Source organism: Microtus ochrogaster, chromosome 4 (assembly GCF_000317375.1).
Source record: "Microtus ochrogaster isolate Prairie Vole_2 chromosome 4, MicOch1.0, whole genome shotgun sequence".
NCBI classification, from domain to species: Eukaryota; Metazoa; Chordata; class Mammalia; order Rodentia; family Cricetidae; genus Microtus; species Microtus ochrogaster.
In genome coordinates, this window is record NC_022011.1 from 88,255,120 (window position 1) to 88,280,470 (window position 25,351).

Genomic DNA, 25,351 nt, shown 5'->3' on the forward strand with positions numbered 1-25,351 from the left:
GCCTGGCCCCATTAGTTCCAGCCTCTTATTGGCTAGCTCTTACATATTAATCTAACCCATTTCTATTAATCTTTGTAGCCCATGAGCTGGCTTACCAGGAAAGATCTTAACCTGCTTCTGTCTAGAGTAGGACAATCATGGCGACTCCCTGACTCAACTTCTTTCTCCCAGCATCCTGTTCTGTTTACTCCACCCACTTAAGGGTTGGCCTCTCAAGGGGCCTAGGCAGTTTCTTTATTAATAAGAAATCACTCCCACATCAGTTTGACAGTTAGAACCATCCAGAAAGTTAAGGACCATTCCCCCATAGACCATCCCACCATGAGGACAGGCAAAAGAGTTGCTCAGAGATCAATAGAAGAGCCTTCCCACAAGGCTACCCTCTCCCCTTCCCTCTGGCTTACCCAGAAGCACTGTTGCTGGGTTCTCGGATCAGTTTAGTAATTGGCTTCCATTTTTAAATCCTGCAGTGTGGATTTCTCTTCTTTTCTTCACATTTAATCTATTTGTAAACTCTCTGAAATGGCACTAGACACTAAGAAGCATAATATTTTCTTTACCTAGTTTGCTCTTGCCTGTGCTAACATGGAGAGAGCAATCATCTGGTTTACCCTTGTTTTTTTTTTTTTCTTTTCTATGACTCCTAGAAGTCCTAGACAGGCAGGCCCTCCAGAATTATTTTCAATGAACTGAAAGAAAGAAGATTACTTAAATGGCTTGGGTTTTAACCTAATCTACTAAACAGCTCTCAAGGGTCCCCAGTGAATACTTGGTTGCCGTTCTCAATGACTGTAGAATTCTTGAACAAGAGCAATCACCACTTTTCCTGAAATTCCTCTGAAACAGCATTGTCTTAAGGTTATACTCCATTTGTCTTCTCTGAAGCCCTGCCTCCCTTCCCTTCATCATTTCCTAGGGAGGCATGCCAGTGCATCCCCCGCTTCTCGGATTTAATCCCGTGTCATGTGGGTGGCAGTTATTGAATCTATAGAGATAAATTCCAAAGTTTTAATTTATTTTTAAAAAAGTGACTGTTAGTGAGAATCTCTAATGAAACATAGTATGAAAAAAAAACAGCTGAAGATAATCCCAGTTGTGACCCCAGATCTTCGGGCCTGGGTGAAATGTTAGTCATGGAGGAGTCTTTGGAAAGCAGCCTGGCAAATGGGGGGGGTGATAAGTACAGGAAAAGTGGGCGTAATTTGCTTTGGGCCAAAAATATTTCAAGGAAGAAGTAGTATTTGAGTAAGAATCAAATAGGAATCTCCAATTATAAAAGAAACGGTGAAGGAGACTTGGCCAAGGGTAGACTGTGTGCTTGCGGGATGTAGAAGAATGTGCCTGGGAAGAGGATGTGGGCTATGAGCAGCATGAAAAATTTGCTCCAAAAACATGGCACTGAACTGACCAGAGATCATTATTACAGCATCATGAACTTACCTCGTATGTAATTACATATATTATATGTAACCACTAACTTTCAGCATTTGGGATACCAGTTGACCAATGCATTGCTGCTTGGATACGTTTCCAGAGGCCATCTTAAGTGATGTCACTCTTTATTAAGAGGCCTCCCAGGGCATCTTATTGTTCACTTCAGAAAATAAATTTACCTGTTAATCAAATTGCTATAGACTGTAGGATAACAATTTGGCTTTTGTTCTCTTGTTGATTATATATATACACCACTCATATATTAAGTGATTTGCTGATCACTTTTTCTGTATATCAAAACCATACCTTTTTTGCAATAGCCTTGCATGCATACTTTATGAAGTTTCTCTCATTTTTTTTTTTACTCTTCCTTATTGGAATTCCTTCCTTGCTTCAGTTAGAATTATTTTTCTTTCTTCTCATTAGTGTGGAGCAATTTGTACTTCCAAGTCATACGCATGCTTGTGGTAAGCCCTCCTTGTAGCTGTGGCTCCTGGAGAAAACAGCGTTTTATAAACACGCTTCCAAGACCCCCTTCACCTGCTCGCTCTGCATAGTGCATTGTCTTTAGCAAGAGCTCAATAAATATTTGTTAAATTGAATTATCAACATGATTTATTGGATTTTTCAAAGCTAGGGATCATGAGCTAGACAATTTTCTATGTCCTTTGAGCTCTAATCATGCTTTTATATGTGTTGACTTAATAAATATTTATTGAATTGAACTGAGATGTATGTTCTAAAGCTCAATTCATGGTTTTGATGCATTAGAAAAATCCATATCCAATTATAGCCGTAAATCATGTGAAAGTTGTCAGGGAGTTGTATATGACACCTTCCTTCTGTGTCTACCTAGGGAGCTGTAATGAACGAGATGGAAACAGTCCTCATCGGGAATGACAAATACTCTGCAAGATTTGGGGAATCTATAGCAAATCTTGGCGACCTTGACAATGATGGCTTTGAAGGTAAAAATCTCTAATTAAAATCTCTAATTTTGGACTTGATTTCCACATTTAAAATTGTTTAGGGAAGAGAACATGATGATAGTTCTGTGACGTTTGCCTGCTGAAAATGAGGCCAGACGGTCTGCTATCTTGTTTTCTGTACTGTCGGGTCAGTTGTAACTGCCAGTAATTAATCTTTACCATGGTTGGTAGAGAGTGATATTCCAAACATCTTGTTGATTCTAAAGATACTCATTGCTGATTATAGGCCAGATAATTCTTTACACATCTCTAAAAATTATATCTATCAAATTGTGATATGCATCATTTTTCTATTTTAAGAAGGATGGTGGTTTTAGAAAGAAAACATCAAGGGTATGTATCACTGGACAATAACATTTAGCTACCCATACAGTTCAGAAATTGACCAAACATACTGAATCTGTTTTCAAGCCTGAAGCACATTCCGGTGACCCCTGCAGTAACACCTTGCCTGGGCACTGCATTGCTATAGGATTTGGAAGAGTCCCAGACATTGTTGAGGGGTTTTTGTGAGAATCAGGGCAGTGGCTATCCACCAGTAGATACTGAAGCATTTCCATGGTGAAATAAACAGCATTCTCTTAACATGCATGCTGCTCCAGACATCAGCCTTGGTATAGAAACACCTGCCCTATGTGCAGCCTCTGTCAGTCTAGCGTTGGGAGTTAACTTATTTGATAAAACTGCACATTGATGAAGAATATGTGTAAGAGGAGAGAGTGAAATTTCCCAGAGTGCAGTAATTTCTGACATTTTAGCATCTAAGTTCTTAATATTTATTTTTATGGCTTATAATTCTGTCCTCTTGATACTATCATGATAATTAAAATAATTGTATCCTCTTGATATTATCATTGATAATTAAAATGTGGTTTATATTAAACAGCAGTCAAAATTACAACCGTGGTTATGACAACATTTCCAGACAATAATAGTGGTGCCATGAAAACAAACTGTCATATGCTTTGGATTTCAGTTAAAATAATTAAAACCATTGCACAATTAGTAGATAAATTAATATACTTACATAGACTCGTGTGGCATAACAATGAAGTGATCTTGCAGCTATGGGATGCTATTTTTCTTCTTCATGATGTGTATATTTATATCACTTAAACAACAAGGTTCACCGGCATGTCTGTTACTCTTGTGGTTTTACACATTAGATCATCATTTCTTTCTTCCAGTGTCATAATCCAATATGAATCACAATAAATTCTTTCATTATTTTTCAAAACAAGGCATTTTCTGAAATCCTATTTGTATGTATGACTGTATATCCCCAGTATATATCACTGGAATAAGAATACATTGAGAAGTCATTTTAAAGGCATAGAAAAGTCTAGAAGCTCAAAACTAAGATTCTTGTGGTCATATAATATCATATTATAACCTGCCAGATGCTGTTCTATGTAGGGATGTATCGTATCCTTTCTTACTAAGCATGCATCTTACTGTTATCTCATTCTGTGGTTGAGGAAGCCAAGACACACGTTAAACACTGGGGGGTCCGTGGAATAGCAGGGCGCAGCAGCAGAGCTGAGATGGGCACCCAGACGTATGCCTGGAGCCCCTGTAAGCTTTACCATGGTGGAAAGTGTCCTTCAAATCCACCCACTTTCTTGTTTTCCTTGAATTATCCTGAACTTTATGATATTAGTCTTTTTTTTTTTTTCCCTGGAAGAGTGGTTGAGCTTCTATGTAAGAGGGAGTTTTTATATTATGTCACATGCCTTTAGGGTCATGAAGGCAAGTTTTCAAAGATCATTCTTGGTATCAAGAATTTCTAAATGTTTTCTGTTTAAATCCAACAGATATTGCTATTGGGGCTCCACAAGAAGACGACTTGCGAGGTGCTATCTACATTTACAATGGCCGAGCAGATGGGATCTCATCCACCTACTCACAGGTAAGACAGGTCTTCCAAGGAGGCCTTAGTTATTAACATACCACCCTCACCATGTGGCTGTTAATGTGGTAATGCTTTTCCCTTTCAAATACTGCACATTTTATTTCACTATATGATATTGGTAAATGATCCTGTTTTAACTAACTCTCAGAACAATTTTCTCTAAGCCATTTATTCCCATAGAGTTCTAGTCAACTCGTATTCTTGCCCTTAGCCTAGTACTCAAGTCTGTGTGTGTGAGATGTCTCTGTTTTCTTAAGGCGATGGCCATGCTTTTGTAAGTTTGCCTATTTGGACGGCAGCTGTACTTTCTTGCAGCTAAAGCGTCATGCTTCGCGGAGCTAGGCCATGGTTCTTTCAGTGTACAGTAGTTTCACCGAGAGCACCTTAACACAATTTTATGACACCGCTCTCATTTCACCTCTCTAACTTGAAAACCAGAGCATCTCAGTGCATAAAAAGACCGACATTCAAATTCTGGGAAGAAAAGACTTTCCAAAGACTCACTAGCTCTATAGGCAAATGGACCTCCATATTTAACAGAGAAGTTAGGTATGCGTCACGTGAAAGATACTGAGTTTTTCTCACTGTGAACAGCAACCATGTGTTTCTGATTCAGCGTCCAGACATGAAGTGAAATGGATGGAGCAGAGTGAGGGCGGGGGTGTTCTTCAATGTTAGGAAGCAGTCTTCCCAAACCAGCAGACTTTCGTCATAAAACTAAATAGTAGGAACTGGTAAATAATAATAGACATCTTATTTTCCAATTAATTAATTTATTTATGTTGATTAATATGCAAATGCAGAACTTGAAAAATTTAAGGACAAGGAATAGAAATTGTTTTGGAAAAATTAAAAACTGTACGTGAGATATTGCCTTTTTAACAACAAAAATTTTTAGTAATAAAATAGATTTTATCTCTATTTCTATGTAGGAAATTTTGCCTCTTTTAAAGAGTTTGCTTTATCTAGAATGCATTTTGTGAGTTACTGTCTTTGAGAAAGCCTCAGAAGATCCATTACTTAACTAAGCTGACGTCTTGTAAATATTAGCCATTCAATAACTATTTCCTGTCAAAATTACCCCTCCCCCCAGAGAATAGAAGGACTTCAAATCAGTGAATCATTAAGGATGTTTGGACAGTCTATCTCAGGACAAATTGATGCAGACAACAATGGATATGTGGGTGAGTAGAGACTATGTCCAGTTTCTGGACCAAAGCAAGCTCCTTTGCGGATGCTGCTTTATTGTGAACATGCAAACCCGATGTATAGGGCTTCGGGTCACTTTTAATTGTTTCTAAATGTTCAAGCTTTAGAGCTGGGCCTGAAATGATTAAGGAATTTATCAGTTTTATACTGTTAATGACTGGATAGGAGAGCCCTTGTTCTTGATAGGAAGGAAGTGCCTAAGAAATCAGTCAAACATGATGAAAAGAACAGAGAACTCTGCTTTAAAAGACACGAGAGGAGCCTCCTGGATGAATATTTCTCACTCAGAGCATCAGACGTCATTTGGTAGTGATGTCACAAGTCCCTAGCATGCAGCTTCTTTGCTTTCTTGTGAAAGGATCACTACTATTTCTGAGTGAATAGATTCTGGAGGAATGGATCTGAGGATGCTATCTTGTCTTTTCCAGTTATTTTTTCTATAAATGATCTTTTGATACAGTCAGAAGATGATACACAGTTAAGTATTTGTGGCTGCAAGGTAATTCCCTTTAGCTAATGGTTATCATTAATCTTTGTTGCTGTTTTTCCCCCCTCCAGATGTAGCGGTTGGTGCTTTTCGGTCTGATTCCGCAGTGTTGCTAAGGTGAGGTAGATGTGCATGAAACTTGCTTACTGATGGTCTGGCCTAATTGTAGATAGTGAGGGGCAGGTTTCAAATACAGTGGCCTTGCTGATGCTCCTTTAGGTATGCTCGAGGTTTATTATTAAATTTGGGGGCATTTTTCTTACCTTGCCTAGATTTAATTAGACCATCTGATAAAGTCAATGCTTTTATTTACTTAAATGAAAACTCTTGATCTGTACACAAACTATAACCAAGCATGTATGCACATACTACTGTATAAGCATTTAAATGGCATTGCTTGGTTGTTGGGAAAGTAATTATTGTCTTAAGGTAAAATGATTCTCTAATTGATATTAGTAATTTCATTGCCTTCTTAGGACAAAGCCCATAGTGATTGTGGAAGCATCCTTAAGTCATCCCGAGTCAATAAACAGAACGATATTTGACTGCACTGAAAATGGACTTCCCTCTGTGTGCATGGATCTGACACTCTGTTTCTCATACAAGGGCAAAGCAGTCCCGGGCTACATTGGTAAGGGTGTGCCACCAAACTAACACGGAGCAGAAGCTCATTCCTCAATCTGGGAGTAAATTACGTTTGATTGTTTGCCATGGGCAGTTGACACTTCCTTGGCAGAGAATAAATAATCTTTGGATTTATACCTCTTGCCCATCTTTTTTCGGTCCTCAAGTTGTTCGAATCAGTAAGTGGGGCACATAGAAGGTTTGGCACTGACGTCGAAAGGCATTGCCAGGGGCTTCACTTGCTGCTTTCGTTTAAGTTGAACCCTCTGTACTTAACCTGGGAAGTCTTCATAATCAAAAGAGCACACCGCAGCTCTTCTGCTTGACAAGGCTCCTTTCAAATGTTTTTATTGCTATTACTGCTCTTCTAACAGTGATGGAGATGAACTGAGGGCCTTGAGGACATTGTGCAGGTGCTGCACCACCGAGTTAGATCCTCGGCTCTACTGAGCTTGTAAAACTTGGAGCTAGTGTAGGTAGGAGGGAGTTATTTTTTTAAATATATGCTGTCATATTTGGATAAAGAAGCTTAGCTGGAGAATAGTCCTGAATTTTGATATATGTATATATAATTTATATTTATTTTATATAATTTAGTATATATAATATGTGCCTCCATCAGCTCTGAGAATTGTACCCTTTTTTTATATAAAGGGATCTCTTAATTGTCTGCCATAGAGAATGTAGCATTGATGTGGATCATCCAAGATGGTAATTAATCCAAACTCTAACACGTGCACATGCATGCACACACAATATTAGAATATCTACTAATAAAAGTGGCCCACAGTAAGTCATTTATATACCTGGAATGATCATAATTTGACTATTAGTAATTGAAAAATTGATTGTGCAGTAACCTTATAGGCTGCTGTTATATGAAGATCACAGAGGCTGTCAAATACTCGTTGAGCCAGACTCTGTATGTACAATAGAGGGTTCAGGCTGAACAAGTTCGTCATGCAAAGGGCAGAGTGAACGCAGCATCTGTACCTTATGAGACACATTTTTAATAATGCTCTTGAAGAGCCCTGGCCAGAGCTGAGGTAATAAGGAGACGAGCAAACCCTCATCTGGTTATTGGCACGTGGGGAGTGTGACCCCAGAGTGAATTCCACATTAGCATAGACAAGCTGGTGGATTATCTGAAAGATACACATGGATGGACGTGGCCGCTTCCTTGCTCTTCCAACTCCATGGCACTGGATGGTTTTTCATCATGTCTGAAGGCAAACATACAAAACTCATGAATAGTCACAGTGTTCTTGTAAAACATGTTTTATAATTGTTGTCAAATGAGTCCTTGTTGAGAAAAAGCCACACAGTAGGGTTGTTTGACTAAGTCTGGGTACTCTTCCTCTTGATGGGAAAAGGTTTTTATTTCCCTCTTTTGCGTTACCTTTGCTTGCACCCAGGTGACGCATTTATAGATAGATCCCTCAGTTGTAGCTCTCACTTGCTCTTTAGGTTATTAAATTACAGTTATTGAAATTTTGAAGTCAATTGATTTGGGATTTATTTTCTAATTAAATGACAGTTGACGGATTGACTTGGAAAGAAATGTAAGAGGAATGCAGGTCTTACGCTCATGTTGCCTTGAGATGAGAGGGTAAAATACCTCAGAAATGGAAGTTGATCTAAAAATATAAATGAATGCTACATGATTTATATAAATCCTGTAGAATTTCACTTACACATCCTTACTCCTGTGCAGTGAGGGCAAATCAGTGGAGGGCTATGCTCCACTCCCTTTGTAGAGGACTTGCTTAGATTCTGGAAATGGGCCTCACTTCCTTGCTAGAATTTGTATTGATGATTTTATGGAACTTCTAGTCCTCCATTTTTTTTCCATCTCATCTGAGGGTCTTATTTTTCAGCTAAATATTTAGTATGTCAGATTTGAAATCAGCCCTTCAAACCACTAGAATAGTCGAGAGAAAGTTCATGTACTTTTGCTTCTGCACAGATTAACTCTAGAGGGTCAGACTAAAGTAAATTCCTAGAGGATGAGTAATTGGGATTGGACTGGAAGGAAGGTAATCATTTCTTGTAAAGGTGTAGCTTATGACCTGTATTTTCATTTTATATAGGAAAATTAAAAATATCAAGCATATAAAAAAAGCAGAAATAAGTGAACCCTGCTACATTTCAAGTTATCCTTGCAATCACACAAGATGGGTTCACCCCTGAGCAATGGTGGAGCTCAGAGCTCTATCTGTAATTCTGTTACCAGGTGCTATGTAGACAAATGTGACCAAAGACTTGTATTATTAGTAATGATTTTGACAGTGTTTTTCACATTCTTACATGTGAAAGGCTTCAGCAAATAAGTAAAGATGTTAATAATGAAAACTTGAAAAAACATTAATAAATATTTTTATTATATTAAAAACAGTTTTGAAGGTGTATTTTTTAAATATCAGTTTAACTGTGTAAAAATAATCTAATGAAGGAACTCGAGCAGGTATGCTAACCACAGTTCTTCCCTGTTTGGGCAGTCTTGTTTTACAACGTGAGCTTGGATGTGCACAGAAAGGCAGAGACGCCATCAAGATTTTACTTCTTCTCTAATGGGACTTCAGACATGATCACAGGAAGCGTGGGCGTTCTGAGCAGTGGAGAGAAGTGTAGGACACACCAGGCATTCATGCGGGTAAGGAAAGCTTCTTATGGAATATCGATATCCATATTGTCCATGTGGTAGTAACTTACTGTATGATGTGTGTTTATGGACTGTTAGCTTCCTGTGCCCGTTAACACATCAGGCACAGGAGGACGGAGAGTCTACTTCCTGGGTCATTCTGCTGAGCCTCAGCTCTTCTCTATAGTGTATTTGGGGTGATATGTCATTTTGTTTTCTGTGACCCCAGTTAGGGAGAAGGCAGCATGAATGCATCGGGATTCTTCGCTTCTGCTCCAGCTTTATTGAGGTGCCAGTGGGAGCTTTACAGTTGCGGTATGGTGGGGCTCATCTGTGGATCAGTGTGACAGCTCTCACCACGGCTTGGGAGATATTTATGCCAGAGCACAGTGAATTTCATGCTTCTTTTATTAAAACACGCATTCCCAAACCGAGCATCAAGCTCCTCACATTGGTTAAATTTTAGCTTATGAAGCTGTGCCAGGTTTTTTTGTTTTTGTTTTTTTTTCCCATTAGGGAACCATGTACTTCATCAGAAAATCTATTGTCACAAGAAAACCAAACGATTCCTAAGAGCCCTTTTTGGGATCTGAAATAGTAGGCCCAGCTTGGAACATAATTTTCCCTCAGATGCTTTTTCCAGGAACAGACACACATGTATCGATACTGGTACACTGTGCTGTACGGAGAGCATGAATCTCCAAGCCGTTTCCCCTTCCTTCCCATGGTTTGCTGCGTTAGAATAAAGCTACGGACAGCCAAACTCAGAGGACGATATTAATGTAGCCATCAGTGGTGTGGTGGGGATGCAGAGGCTCTTTCGTTTTCTTCCTTCACAGGTGTGTTATGTCTTGTTTTAGTCAGTAACAGAGCTGGTGAGGCCATTTTCAGTGCGACATGAGGACCAGCATTAGAGGTGCTTAAGGAAACAGGTTGTGTTTAAGTTGTAAAAATAGCAACAAATGGAGCTGGTTTGTTTAGCCCTGTTCCCTGGCATGATTCCTACGAATAAGGGATCGTCCAAATTGTACATTTTCTTCCGAGTATGAAATTACACATTTGGAGTAGAGTTATACTTTACCAGAGGTTTCTGTGCTCTGTTGTACGTATCCTTGCAGAGTTACGATGGCTTTTGTGATAATAGGGTGTTGAAGTAAGAGCGACAGAGCTGCATCCCCAGCACCCGGCCGCCCACATGGCTAGCTTAATACCCGAAATAATTACACGGAAACTGTATTCTTTTAATCACTGCCTGACCCAATAGTTTCAGCCTCTTATTGGCTAGCTCTTACATATTGATCTAACCCATTTCTATTATTTTATGTAGTCCACAAGCTGGCTTACCAGGAATGATCTTAACCTGCTTCTGTCTGGCGTGGGAGAACCATGGCGACTCACTGACTCAGCTTCTTTCTCCCAGCATCCTGTTCTGTTTTCTCTGCCTACCTAAGGGTTGGCCTATGAAATGGGCCTAGGCAGTTTCTTTATTAATAAGAAATCATTCCCACATCAATAGGGTACACTGTTGACTTTGGGCCCTATCATGAATGTTTTATTGCTTATTATTATTATTATTATTATTATTTTATTATTTCACACGGCTGGAAGCAATGACAGTCTGCTAGGCAGATTCTCCAGCACTTAACTGCATCCCAAGCCCTATACTGCAGTGATCTGCCTGGCTCTTCTGTCCCCTAAAGATATCTAATATCAGAAATGCACGCATTTGACTAGAATCCCTTAGAAGGAAATGTGCTGATACTTCTTGACATTGTATTCAGAGGGCTGGAAATGTGACTCAGCTTGTTGATCTCCCAAAAGACACGAGTTTATTTCCCAGTATACATATTAGTTAGTTTATAATTGCCTGGGACTAGTTCCAGGGGCCTTGACCTTTTCTGGTCTCCCACACATCTCTCTCTCTCTCTCTCTCTCTCTCTCTCTCTCTCTCTCTCTCTCTCTCTCTCTCTCATGCACACACATCTATCACACACATTGTATACACACCAAATCAATAAAAACAAATATTTAGAATAGTGTACTCATGTCCAGGACACTCGGCATTCAGATACCAATTAAACTCAGTTTACTCATTCACTATGTTCTCTAGGTGATTATTAAATACATTGTATCATATTCTATTTGAGACGTTTACACATTATCAGAGAATGACAAATAACAAGAACAATACCTTCACATAGTTTCTAGGCTAGTGGTAAGAGGCAAAGCATACTGAAAAAAGAAATCTTGAGTATTTTAGAAGATTATACAGATGAGGCAAAATATATTAAGAAGGAGCAGACTGCAGGAAAGAGCTGCGTGCTGGGTAGGGAGGTGGGAAGTAAATAGTGTACAATATAAGCGAGAGTAGGGCTCACTCAGGAGGTAACATCTGAGAAAAGACTTTGAAAGGAGTGAGGATGTGGACCACAAAAGCAATGCAAGGCAGTGGCTCCCAACTTCAGTGCATAACAGCAACACCTATAGGACTTCGCAGATACTACATGCTTGACGGTGACGAGAATCATTGGCTGTGTGGGTCTGCAGAAGACATGAAGATTTGCCATTCTTCCAAGTTCCTGGGTGATACCAGTGCCACTGGCTCTGGCACCGAGAATCTCAAGTCTAGGGATAGAAGGTTCTGGGAGCTAGGTAAAGTGCTCCAGGACAGGTCTAGGAGTAGAAGGTTCTGGGAGCTTAGGTAAAAATGCTTTAGGTTCTTTTAAGGGACAATGGAGAGGTGAGGTCGACAAAGAAATGGGCAGTAGGGATGAGGGGAGCACTTGCAAGGCAGACCTGATGGGATCTGTGGGTTTTCCTGAGGGAGATGAAGATCTGTTGTAGAGGTCTGAGTGTGCATGAGTTCGGTGTGACTCACCCTAGCTGCTGTGCAGAGGCTTTTGGTGGTAATAGGTTACAAGCATTGACACAGAAAACATGACTGCTCTCACTGAGGTCAGATGAGGTTTCCATCAGAGGCAGAGGTGACAGATGGCTTGAGAGGTGTTTGAAGACAGTCTGTGCTGTTCACTGACAGATCCTACATTAGACACTTGAAAAGGAGGTTCACAATGATGACTACAGTTACCTTGTTTAGCCCAAGGAACTAGATACACCATTTTTATTAATTCAGACAAAATACTGCACAAGAAACAACTTTCTCTTGGAATATTCTTGTGTTCAGTTGTCAACTTGCTGAGATAAAAACACGTTTACCTTGTCAAATTACTATTCGTTAACTGTTGGTCTGCATACTAACCTATCCTGGGAGACAGGCAAGAGCAGTACCTGTCATTGTCAATCATACCCAGAGGCCCAGGGCTTCAGTGCCTTCCCAGTAATGCATTCTAGTAAATCCTTAAAACCCACCTGCCTGCCTATGGAGAAGATTGTTAGCTTTATGCCGCCATGAAAAAATACTTGAGATAGATCAAATTGTAGGAAGAAAAATTTATTTTGGCTTCATTGCATGGTTTGTGAGCCTTGGGATGAAACAGAACATGTTGAGGAAGAGGAGTGTGAATTGCTTACCATGTGAAGACCTATGAGACACAGCCTCTTCCCAACCAGGAAGCAGGCCTGGGAGGAAGGGCCTCGAAACAGGATAGGCCCAGCACCCACTCCTTTGAATTAAGGCCCACCTGCTCAGTTGCCAGAATCTTTCCATAGCCCGTCAACATAGGTAACCACAAAAGAATTACCCTGTTGATGAGATAAGAGGCCCAGGATCCAGTTTCATCCAGACATACCTCCTTTGTACTTTGCCACACTAGAGACCAAACCCAACAAATGGGCCTTGGTGGGACATGTCAAATCTAAACCATAATACCTTAAGCCCTGATATTTCTGAAACCTTGGTTTTTAAATGAAGCTAGCTTATTTCATCGTGTGGTAAGTTTTTAGATAATTTCTAAGCTTCATCTTCTCACCATAACGATTTTCTCAAGAATGATTAGTGTTTTGTTTGTATTATTATCTGTCACGATTGCTTACAGTTTTGAGCAACATATGTACATAGCTTAATGAACTGTTATTTGCAAAGAAGTTAGTTTTTAAGCACAGAAGACTCTCAGCTGGTCCATATATCATAATTCATTTCTGCTCCCAGACTGAGTGCCGGAAATCTGTAACTACAGTGAAACACTGTCATGCTGGTTCCAGACTGAGTCTCGTAACTCAAGTTGGTCAGTCATGCAGAGATGTATGAAAGAGAAAGAATACAGACTTGGACTAATTTTGAGTTATTTTGCATTCCTGTGGGTGCTATGTTATGAAAATTCAAATAAAAAGGTGTCATTGAATTTTATTAATTTTAATATAGTAGCATAGTCAGTTCAAGTACAATAAACCTTTAAGCAAGTTTCACAAATACTTACTCTGTCACTCTGAGACATTCTTACTGTTTGATCTCACTTCTGTCTTTAGGTGGAGCTGATGAAGTTAAACAAGTGTGATTTTCTTACAAAAGCACATGCACATTCTTATAGTATGAGAAAGCATAATTAATAGCTAATTAGGATAATGAAAGTAATATACACCAGATGTAGAGAAGACCTCATGGAGAATTAGTATGAATTAGATAACATGTGATTCGGGCAAAGCAAGCTTGTCGAGAAGAATTCAAACAGTGGACACATTGGGGGACATTCAGTGACTGTCTAGTTCCTATGCCCAGGGAATAATTTAATCAAGTTCCCTATTGTCATACTCAGGGCTTCAAGCTGTTTCATTTTCGCAAGTGGATAACTAGGGATTTGAGTTTTGATTTGCAGCATTCCGATATGGTCAAGGTTTCCTGTTGATATGATCATTTGCCAAGTAATTTAATAAAGAACATCTGGAGATAAAAGAATAAAAAAGTAGTCAGGCATCTTGAACACTTAGTCCAGTCTCCACGTCTTTCAGGTGCCATTGATACTATAAATCTAATAGTTGGTACAATGCCATTTTCTATATTATGTTCTTTGAGTGACAATAGGCTCACTTTCTTACGCCTTCAAATGTTTCTTGGCATTTATTAAGCTAAATTTTAGTATTTGATTGGCTGACTTACTTAGCTACATTTGAAGTAATATATATGTAATATTGTAAAATCTAAGTGTTTTGTATATATTACGTTATCTAACCATCCCAGCACTATGCAGACATCACGGCCATCATCGTTGCCATTGTCATATTCAGATAGCATAACAAAACATAAATAACCTGGCCTCGGTTATTTCAGTAATAAAGGACCTGTTACATGGTCTCTAGGTTCTTATCTTCCTGAAGTAAATAATTCAGTTGAGAGTGGAGACACATTAAGTAGAAGTTTGTTTAATAAAGTAAAGCAAGGTTTTCACTCCAGAGAGAGACTGGAGAAAGCTCCCCCAAAGGAGGGCTAACTGCACAGATCTTTAAAGAAACTTTTATGAATCTTTAAGGCACGGGTGCTACTCAAGGGTAAGGTAAGTAACTTTTCCCATCACAAGTCATGGTGGGCCTGATTGCTTTCTAGAATATTTTTCCCATGATTCTCTAAAAGCCCATTTTAGAGATCTAAACCATGATATAAATGACATCACTATGAATCCAAGGTCTTTTCAAGATAAAGACCCTTCATTACTTCACACCTGTAGGACAATGTCCTGGAATCCTAGTTCTCATACGGTGGTATCAGCTTATCTCTATCACCAGGGACATTTAACCAAGGGGCGTTCTATTGTCAGTAGACACAGCTACCAAGACTCAGCTATCAATCTTACATCTAACCCCTGTTTCAGACAGCTTAAGGATCTCATGACTGTCAGTTAAGACTTTTTTATTTTTCAATTGAAGCTTTATCATGAAAACTGTGGCCAGGGTTTTGCTTACCTTTTCCGCTACAAACAGGAGTTCTACCTCTCCTGCTCTACCTAACAGACCCAAGGTTTGGACACTAATTTCCTACCTTTTAGACCAGATATTTTTTTAATCATAATATATGAGTATCCATAATGTAAATGAAACGGTTCAATCCTTTCTATTTATGACTGTGGAGATGACAATGAATAGATGCAGTCTTTTATGTAGTATGTGCCGCCTTTGTAAATTTATTAAATTAACTTTATCGTGTGAGCAGTACAGCAGTAATCTTAAAAATAGGTTTTATCCTATCCATTAAATACTATTGATTGCTAGCTCATGAAAATCAAGCCATTTAATTTGCTTTTAGGGAGTGAACTCTGAGCCATGCTCCAATAGTGAAATGAGCATAGAGAAAAGCTGGACCACTGATGTGACTCAGTAGGAGAATTATGAGGCTGCTCTTAGGAACTCAGATAAGAGACTTTAGGTTCACGTGGGAAGACAAGGAAGCTGCGGAAGAATATATATGGAGCAGATGAAGTTTTCAATGAATATATGTTGCTGACACGGGCACACCCATGCCAAGGACCCAATGCTCCAGGCTCATGGAAATGGCAAAGACTTCTTTATGTGGGTCAGACTTAGAACTAGCAAAACCTCCCACCGGTCCAAGGGTGAATGTTGACAGTGTGTGAACATATGAGTATTTTTGTACGCTGTGTGTCAAAACTAGCAACAGCAACTTCTTCCTTATGGATGTTCTGAGCCCCAACATTCTGGCTTTCAGAGACCTCTTACCAAGACTCTCTGCCTCTGTGCTATGCATAGTTAAGTGTACTGAGGTTCCCAGTTATTGTGTGGTTGGCCCTATGCCATCAGCATGCACAGACCCCCTGACCCAGCTTTTCTGTCTGTGTGTCTGCACTTTCTTCATTTTCTCACTGTACATATTATGTCTCTCCTTGGAGCTACTCAAGGATATGGCAGGAAAAAAAAATCTGTTTGTCCTGGTGTGAATAATTGAGTTCTTGAATAGCCTAGAAAGAATTTGCTGGATGCACTCCTTAAAATGGAATTCATAAATTGATAAAGATGTAGGAAGTTTGCATCCATCTGAGCTTGATGTTTAAATAGTTCATAGGATGGACACTAAAATTTGTGCTTGGTTCTTCAAATTATTTTCTAGATATAGTAACAATTCTATGCCAAGGAAAATGAAGGCATGGATTTTCTACATGGTCCCGATGCTTGTGGACTTTATTTGTTGATCACAACAAGCTCCCTCAAATTCTGAGATTGTTCTTATTTTAGCTTTTGTTGGGCTTAACATGCCTGTGTATATTGGGCTTTAACATGTCTTATTACGTGTAATGCTCAGTCGACTTCTGTTATAAATGCTCATGGATTGCTTTGTTCATGAGATCACAGTAGCCTCTCCAGACAAGGACAAAGGGGTATCTACCTGTCCATGTGGCTTCAGATAATCCATTTCTGTCTAGTGAGTCTTGAGCAACTGACACCAGGATTTGTATCTTGCCTCAATCCCATGCATGTGTTTTCAATTCCAGAACAACTTTTGAATCTATTGTGGTGCTGATTTCAATGAATCCTAAATGCTTTCAGGTTATTTCCACTTGATTATATTATTTCAATTTATACATATGTCAGGTAATAAATTTGATAATAAGATGACATAATTTTAGATTATGTCTATTATTAACTATTAAATTATTAAGTAAATAATCAAATGCAAATACAATAAAACGTTCAAAGTTCATGAGAAATGTTTCTAAAAGAGATAAAACTAATATATGCCTGTAGAAATTAAGATTAAAATATAAGCAATGATAATATTGAAATGAACCCATGAGCTGTGTCATTGGGGACATAGGAAAATGAATGCTAACCTAATCATTCACAAGTGCTATCATTCACATAGCAATACGAATAGACACAAGAAGGGCTATGTATAGATCAGGAAGCCACTACTTAGAAAAGAACCCTTTACAAAGCAGAATGAATTTCTTAATGGTTACCACTGCTGTGAGATTGATGATAACTCTATGAACTCTCTCTTTTTGTGTATCATAATAGCAAGCAAACAATAAAACTATCACAATAAGAAAATTCAATTAACTTAGATGTACAAGGCTAACATTTTTCTTATATTACCAGCCATGATGTTAGATAACATAAGGGGAAAGGGTCATTACAATAAATAACAAAAAGAAAATTTTATAATAAATATGAACTTGAATGAATAAAACTGGATACAAAGTCTACTAAAAGATTTAAAAAATCTTATTGAGAGATGTTACTTCTTTGTAAGGATATAGGGTGATATTAAATGGAATAAAAGTATTGAGGAGGACTTTGAAATTATTTGCTGAGTGTGTACATGAAAATGTTTATAACACCAAACTGCAGGAATTGTAGAGAATAGCAAGGAAGGGAAAGTGCTGACAGGCAGACTTCTGCAAATATGATTATATAGTAACCATTTTCCATTTTATATTCTTTATGTTGTCACAAGCAGTAGAGGTATTTCTTTACTGCAAAAAGAACACAGATTCCAAGCTTTTTGAAGCAATTCTGTTAAAACGTGGGTTTTGTATCTGTGTCCTTGTGTCTCGTCTGGACCTTTAGAAGGAGGGAGTTTTCTGTATCTATTAATTAATCATATGGTTTTTAATTCCCTTAGAAAGACGTACGAGACATCCTCACGCCTGTTCAAGTCGAGGCCACGTACCACCTTGGGCATCATGTGATTACCAAAAGGAACACAGAGGAATTCCCACCACTTCAGCCAATCCTCCAGCAGAAGAAAGAAAAAGACTTGATTAGGAAAACGGTATGAGTCTTCTTTTTGCATTTGAAATATTTTGTAATCTAACTGAAGAATTTTTAAAATATGACAAAATTAATTGAATTGTTTAGAAATTTTGTGGGCTGTTAATTGTTAATGAAAATAGATTTAAAATATGTCTCTCTTGGTCTCTTCTCTGTCTCTGTCTCTCTGTCTCTCTCTGTGTGTGTGTCTCTGTGTGTGTGTGTGTGTGTGTGTGTGTGTGTGTGTTTGTGTGTGTAATAGTCCCTTTGGGATATTCAACTGAATATGTTTGAACTTGTATTTAGCCACAAAAATACTGTCTTGTGTATAAATATTTATGTAAAACGTAAGTTTTTCTGTCCTTGAAGAAATGATGTTTGACATCGGTTGTTCTGAGAGTTACCTGATGTCATGCCATGAGCCCACTTCCCACTTTGTGTGCATGACCCCTCCTTTATTGTATCTGTCGCCCCTCTTCACCTATTTCCACCACCGTGAACTATTTCCTTTCTTTGCTTTTACATAGTGTATCCCCTTATGTCTTCCTGAGTAGTCCGCGCACACCCTGCAGTGTGCATGGATCCTTTAAATGATTAGTAAGCTGAAAGAACTTCCTGACAGGCTACCATTGAATATCGTTCAATGTTTCCACAAAGCTGTGGCTCACACTTTGTCTATATAGCGATAGTCTTGGATTCAGTTCAATGCCCATTCCTGTGCTAAGACCAGGTAGATGTTGGACTTCTGGAGAAAGTGGGGGAAATCAGATTAAGGATGTTTCTGTAGCTGATATTCCAGATGGCTGCATGGTATCTTTAATATAATTTCGCAAAGCTTTTTTTTTTTTTTTTGACTTAACAAATTTAGTCCTGGAATTTACTAGAGGGACTGAGCTTCCTTAGCCCTGAAACTATGAATTTGAACTCCTGACTGATTCTCAGATTGAACCTGGGAGGAGAGCATCAGTTATAATTTGAAGTGGAATTTTTATATTTGTCAAGCACAGACACCTTATTCTTTAAATACATCGAAATTAAGATAAAGGTTGTAATGGTCTATTTCCAGATAAACTTTGCAAGGTTTTGTGCCCATGAAAACTGTTCTGCTGATCTGCAAGTTTCTGCAAAAATTGGATTTTTGAAGTAAGTATAGTTTTCTCATTTTCCCTCAAAAATGCATAGAGAGGAAATGCACATGGTCCAGTGAGAGAGGAGCTAACCCACGAGTGTTGTTGTCATAAAAACCGACAAAGTGGCAATGATGCCTCTGTCACTCATAACAGATACATATTTGAGTATTAATATTTTGAAAGAATGGAAGCCTGTGAGTGACCCTGGGGTTCTCTGAAGTAGGCTTTCATTTCTTTTTGTACCTTAGAAGAGATTTCAGGATTTAATTGCACCTTTGGGAATCATTATCATGGTCATAATTATGTTTCAACATTTGTTGAGTGCCTGGTAGTAAGAGTTGTACTGGAAATAATGAACTTTATTATATAGAGGTTAGTATGTTTTATGGGCTATGCAACTCAAACTGATATGCAAAATAATACATTTTGACAAATTTGAGAGACATAAACTTACTTTTCTAAATTCACAGGATGATAAACCGAGTAATAGGGTACAACATGCCTAGAATAGCATCTGGCATACAGCAAGAACTGGATAAAAAGCGATGTCTAGTGTTACTTTATAGTGGACAGTAAAACACCGCAACTTTGTATCACGTAGCGATTACCTACATTCAAATTTTTTGCACATCTGTGGACCACGGGAAACAAAAGAAGGATAAGAATGTGACAGTGTCAGCGGAGAATGAGAACTGGCCCAGGAGGGGGACATAAAGGAAGCCAGAGCCATTTGGAGCAAGTTCAATTCGGTGGATATACTGTCACATTTTATGTCGACTTAACACAAGGAGGAGTCATCTGGGGAAAGCAAACGCCAGTTGAGAAAATGCCTCCACCACCTGGGCTGTAGGCAAGCCTGTGGTGTGCTGTCTTGACTGACTGATTATTGAGAATGCTTAGCTCACCCTGGGCAGTGCCATCCCTGGGCTGGTGGCCCTGGGTGCTGTAAGAACACAGGCTGAGCAAGCCACTTCTCCTTCATAGCTCTGCATCAGTTCTTCCTTCTAGGTTCTTGTCTTGAATTCCCTGCATGATAGACTACAAGCTGTGAGACAAACTTGATTATGGTCCTGGTGTTCTATCACAGCTTGCCTAAGGGAGAAGAAACGCAAAATTCGCAGAAAAAAACCACTGAATATCAAATGTCAGGAATCCTTTCATTTAAAGAGCTTAAGGACGATAGGAACCCTTTTGGAAACTATAAATGATCTTCAGGGAATTAAGCCCTGCTGAGCAGTTGGAGATGTAAAAAGGTGGAATCAACATTAATGTTCCTTGTCAGCATAAGATAACGCAATGATGGGAAGGGCCATGGAGTTTGCATCTAAAATGCAGAAGGAAAGTGTCAGTGACAAATTTTAAGATAAAATCTCAGGGCAGTAGTAGTCAAGTGGCTGGGTTGGTGAGAAAGACGAGGAGGGATACTGGGCACAAGTGATAGGTTGTTTTTATGTTTTTGTTTTTGTTTTTTTTTTCATTATTTATTATTTGTATTTTTTTTATTTATTTTTTAAGGATTTCTGCCTCTTCCCTGCCACCGCCTCCCATTTCCCTCCCCCTCCCCCATCAAGTCCCTCTCCCTCATCAGCTTGAAGAGCCATCAGGGTTCCCTGACCTGTGATGGGCGCGCAATAACGAGAGCAGATCGCCCCACTATAATTAGATGTGATAGGTTGTTCTTACATATTTCTTCTTTCCTTACCCCCTCGCTCCTTTTCTTTCTTTCTTCCTTTCTTTTCTGTTTCTTTAGTTTTTATTTTATTTTGTATTTTTTTCAGACAGAGTCTCACTAGGTAGCCCTGGCCGTCCTGGAATTTACTCTAGACCAGAGTGGCCTTGAACTCACAAAGATCTGTCTATTTCTGCCTCCTAAGCACTGGGATTTAAAGTGTGTGCCTGACTTATTCTAAGTTTCTTAGTGGAAAGGCATAGCACATGCAGGTCAGAGGCCAAGAAAGGCTAAATCTGAAAGAGTAACCTTTGGCTCTCATCCCAAAGGATGCTTTCTAGGTTTTTCTTGAGCTTCCTCTGAAGCACCTGGTAGCCCTTCACGCCACCTGCTGAAGCTCCTTTCTTTTCAGCTCCTTGACAACATCCTGTTGTGTTTTCTCCCCTCAACTGTGTTCAGATCATCTTCGATTCCCATTCACGGTCACCTCATTCACTCACAGCCATATTCTTTCTAAGTAATCTTACAGCTGTGACTTCTCCTGATCTTCCCGCATTGCCTGAGCCTAAATTAGTACCTTGCAGCATCACATCCCATGGCCTGCTGTTTGGCAAGCACTAGAACTTGTAGATTGGTTCTGATTAGTCATTAACAAGAAATGGTGTGACCATTACTAAATTGCCTGAGTGAGAAACCGAGATTCAACCTTTTGTCTATATTTTTATTCTTGAGATCCTATAGGTAAACTTTTCTGTCCCGCCAGCTAACTCCCCAAAATCCACACAGAGACTTAATATTAATTATAAATGCTCAGCCAATAGCTTAGGCTCATTTTTTTAGCTAGCTCTTATAATTTAGGTGAATAGAAATGTGTTAACTTATGTGCTGCCTTAGCCTCATTTATGGGTGTACTTTCTGTGTGGGTGGCAACTCCTGCAACTCTGCCCTTCTACCCAGTGTCCTCCTACTCTGGCTTGCCTGCCCAGTATCTTCCTTCCTAGTCACAGGCCACTCAGCTCTTTACTAACCAATGAGGGTGATACATATTATACAAAGATTGTCCCACAGTAAGACCCTGTCAATTATTAAAATTTGAAGTAGTGCCACTTAAAAGTGCTATTTATCCTTTCCCTTCTCCCCCATCTGTCCTTGTTATTTTACAAAGCGCGTCCCTAGTAGCCTGCTTGGATCCTCTAGGCTTCTGGATTCTCAGCACTGTCATTAATATTCTGACCTTTATGTGTCCAGGATGACCTAACATCTACAGTGGTGGGGCAGGGAGCCCTTAACTTGATGGGCAGATGAACCTGGTGCTTATAAATGAATCAGTTGGTCACTCCAGTAATTAATAAACAGTGACTAGCAACTGCTGTGTGCACAAGAGCATAGCGTGAAACAACGTAGAGCTTTCCGTTAGTGTATTTGTTTTCTAAGATGAGCATGGTCTTAGGTATATCAGAAGGCTTTGATAAAAGTTGTGCAGGTGTGTCTGTAGCGCGGGAGAGTTTCTTAACCACTAACGGACAGTGGTTTTCTGCACTCTGTGTCTTTTTGGTCACCTTTCATCGCAAATCTTCCGGCTAATGAGAAAATGAGATTTCAAAACTTATAGGAAAAAAGTCACTAAGAATGTTTTCAAATCATTCAAATAGCGTGGAATTATTGATTCAGGTTTTCTATTTTCTTACATAAAATTTGCCTACTTACCATTTTTAATTGTAAGTACTTTTTTAATTAAATTCAAGCCTGTGGTTTTTAAACAGTAGCTGGCCAAGTATAAGCTGGTGTTCCTTAGCGTGTGATCTCAAGGCGTATCCAGGACAATACTCACAATGCCTAATGGCAATGCTTATCCTGACACCGCAGAAAGTCCTTGTTGATATCTAGGGGACCCAAGGAAGAAGCCTCCACTATGAACAGAGCTTTAAGTTCATTTTTTAAAAGTTGGCTGAGAATTCATACATTCGTATAATGTGTTTTGATCAAGTCCAACCTTTTTTCCCCTCCAACTCTCTACCCCTACCAATATTTCTTCCAGATTTCATGTGTCTTTTTTTTTTTTTTTTTTTTTTACTCCATATAGTTCACTTTGTGCAGCCAATGTGTGCTTGGGTGTAAGTCCACAGACTGGAGCACGGGTGATTCTCCCTCTCTGAGTAGTTGTTTTTGTTTTTGTCACTAGCTCCTCAGCTGGGGGTAGGACCTTGTGTTCCCACTTTCCTCACCCATGTCTGGCTCACTTTTGTGCATGTACTCATGGCTGCTGTCAGTTCATACGTGCAATTGCCCTGTGCAACCCAGAAAACACGATTTATCTGTAGTCCTCCACTGCCTCTGGTTCTTAAAGTCTTTCTGTCCCCCCTGTTATGAAATTATTTCTGAGTCTTGGGAGAAGATAGTGTGATATGTATGTCTCATTTAGGTCTGAGCAGTCTGCCATTCCTTATCCTCTGTAGGTTGTGAGCTCCTTTGTTAATCACCACCTACTACAAAAGAAACTTCTCTGATGAAATTTGAGAGATGCTCTGATCTAGGGGTATAAGGATTTGTCCTTTGAGAATTTGTTAACTACTATGTGTATTTAGCAGAATAATAGTAACAGGTTCTCCCCTAGGTCATATGGTATACCTAAGCTTTGGGTCTTGGCCCCAATGCCAGACTTAAGTTTCATGTTATGAAATGGGCCTTCAATCCAATCATAAGATGGTTGGTTACTCCCATAATACCTGTACCACTATTGAATCTGTAGGTGTGTCTTACCAGAGTGGTCCTTATTGAAGTATGCAGGTCTCACAGATGGGTAAGACCGATCATTACTTTTCTCCTGAATAGCATGCATAGCATCTTCTGTCATGAAAGCTACCCAATAGGGATGAGACTTCCAGATCAGGACCAGCTTGGTTTCTCCATGTTCTATGCCTCTTTTGAAAGAGAGTCTTACTATCAAGTTCTAGATGATGACCAGGAGAAATGATAATACCCTGTAATGTTTTAGGGTCTAAGGGACCCCACTGACCAACAACTCCATAAGCAATAGCCTACTTCTGTCATTGAGACTTTATTTGCTAGCCTATGATTCGTTTGCAAGAGGAATTGCCTCCTCATTATAGGATAACTCGTTTCATACATTTGTATGAGTATACACATCAGGAAACATCGAGAGTAGTCGGTTTTCATTTGGCTTTTTAAAGGTTTTCAGTGTTAACCCTCCTTTACCCTGTCCTCTCATCCCTACCCCATCTGACCCCTCTTGTTTGATAATTTTCTACAAGTTTTTCTCACACTGAAATCAGGGGAGCTATGTGATGATGAAGACTTTCACATGGGAGGTCAAGCTGATCAGGCTCAACTCTCCCATCCACCTGATTAACAACAGTGTAGCCTTTTGAGAGAAGCTTATTAGCCTCGTCTTTCTCTGCCATAAAAAAGTACAAATTGTGCCTTCTCTATATTTTAATTTTTAACATGCACTTGATACAAGGGATTAGTTCAAAGCCTGGTACATCTGAGAGTTCAACAAAAGGTATCGCTGTTTTGGGTATGGGATGAATTCCTCCGTAAAGGACTAGGCACCAGTCCATTTGTGACAGTTTGGAAGGCTACGGGCTATTTCTGTGAGGCTAATGATAACTCATTTGGAGGGACGTGCAAATGAGAACTCTTTGAATTGAGTTTTCAGAGCCGCACTGGAAGCTTTGACTGTGTTTTGAGTAAGTTATTCTGTGTCAGACAAAAACACAGCATCTCTCCATGTAGGTGTCTTCTCTCCTTTCTCAGCAACCGTCTGCAAATTGGGGCCATATGTTGTATGCCTTCTTCTGGCTGTAGCTCTGCTGGCACTAATGGTATTATGTGTCCCAGATCTAGAAGCCTGTTTATGTAAATGCAGTTACTCACTAAAGAACAGGAATGTCTGATGCCTGCAATAATAAAACGTTCAGGGTATGAAAAGCAGTGCTGATTCACATCCCCTTGTGATTCCATCAGGCTGAGGCCTTGTCTTGGGTGTCTAAATTCCTGGGACAATAAACCCGCCATAGGGGTTACCACAGTAAAATGACAGTGAGCAAGCATGATGTTATCATAATAATTGGCATTAGCTATCGTGAAGGGGTTTACGGTCTGACCTTTCATATAGGTCAGGATGTAAATGACCTGGTTGTTTTGATAACGGTTAGGAATACTTTTAACTTCATCTAACAGAGTGTTTGACTAACCACAACTTACAGAAATCTATGTGGCATAATTTCTGCAAGGAAATAGCAGTTACAGGTCTTATACACAGCTAGGAAGCCTGGGTAAGACAGAGAAAGTTGTCTTTCGTGTTCTCTTGGCTTTTTGAATGATTATAATATTTTAACCCTAACATTCTCATCAAGGAAAAGGGTGCAAGAACAAGAGCGTTTTTGTTTGTTTTGCTTTTTTTTCTTTTTGAGGCTTTTCAGAAAAGACAGCCCTTCTTATGCCTTCTCTAGTTTGATAGGCATGAACTCCCCCAAATCTGTCATGGTACAAGGAGAATGCAGTCATGATCATATTCGATAGCAGGCTTCATTTCTTTTTTTTTCTTTCTTTTTTTTCTTTCTTTTTTTTTTTTTTTT

General features: G+C 39.3%; 1 protein-coding gene across 1 annotated transcript in view; it reads left to right on the plus strand.

Moving 5' to 3' along the window:
• Itga4 (integrin subunit alpha 4) overlaps positions 1 to 25,351 on the plus strand; it is a 71,280-nt gene that overhangs the window by 26,272 nt on the left and 19,657 nt on the right. The window contains exons 10-17 of the mRNA XM_005346630.3: positions 2,291 to 2,402; positions 4,238 to 4,332; positions 5,429 to 5,519; positions 6,103 to 6,148; positions 6,508 to 6,662; positions 9,154 to 9,308; positions 17,824 to 17,973; positions 19,018 to 19,094. Of these exons, the coding sequence (XP_005346687.1) occupies positions 2,291 to 2,402; positions 4,238 to 4,332; positions 5,429 to 5,519; positions 6,103 to 6,148; positions 6,508 to 6,662; positions 9,154 to 9,308; positions 17,824 to 17,973; positions 19,018 to 19,094 (881 nt within the window). The remainder of the gene's footprint in view (positions 1 to 2,290; positions 2,403 to 4,237; positions 4,333 to 5,428; positions 5,520 to 6,102; positions 6,149 to 6,507; positions 6,663 to 9,153; positions 9,309 to 17,823; positions 17,974 to 19,017; positions 19,095 to 25,351) is intronic.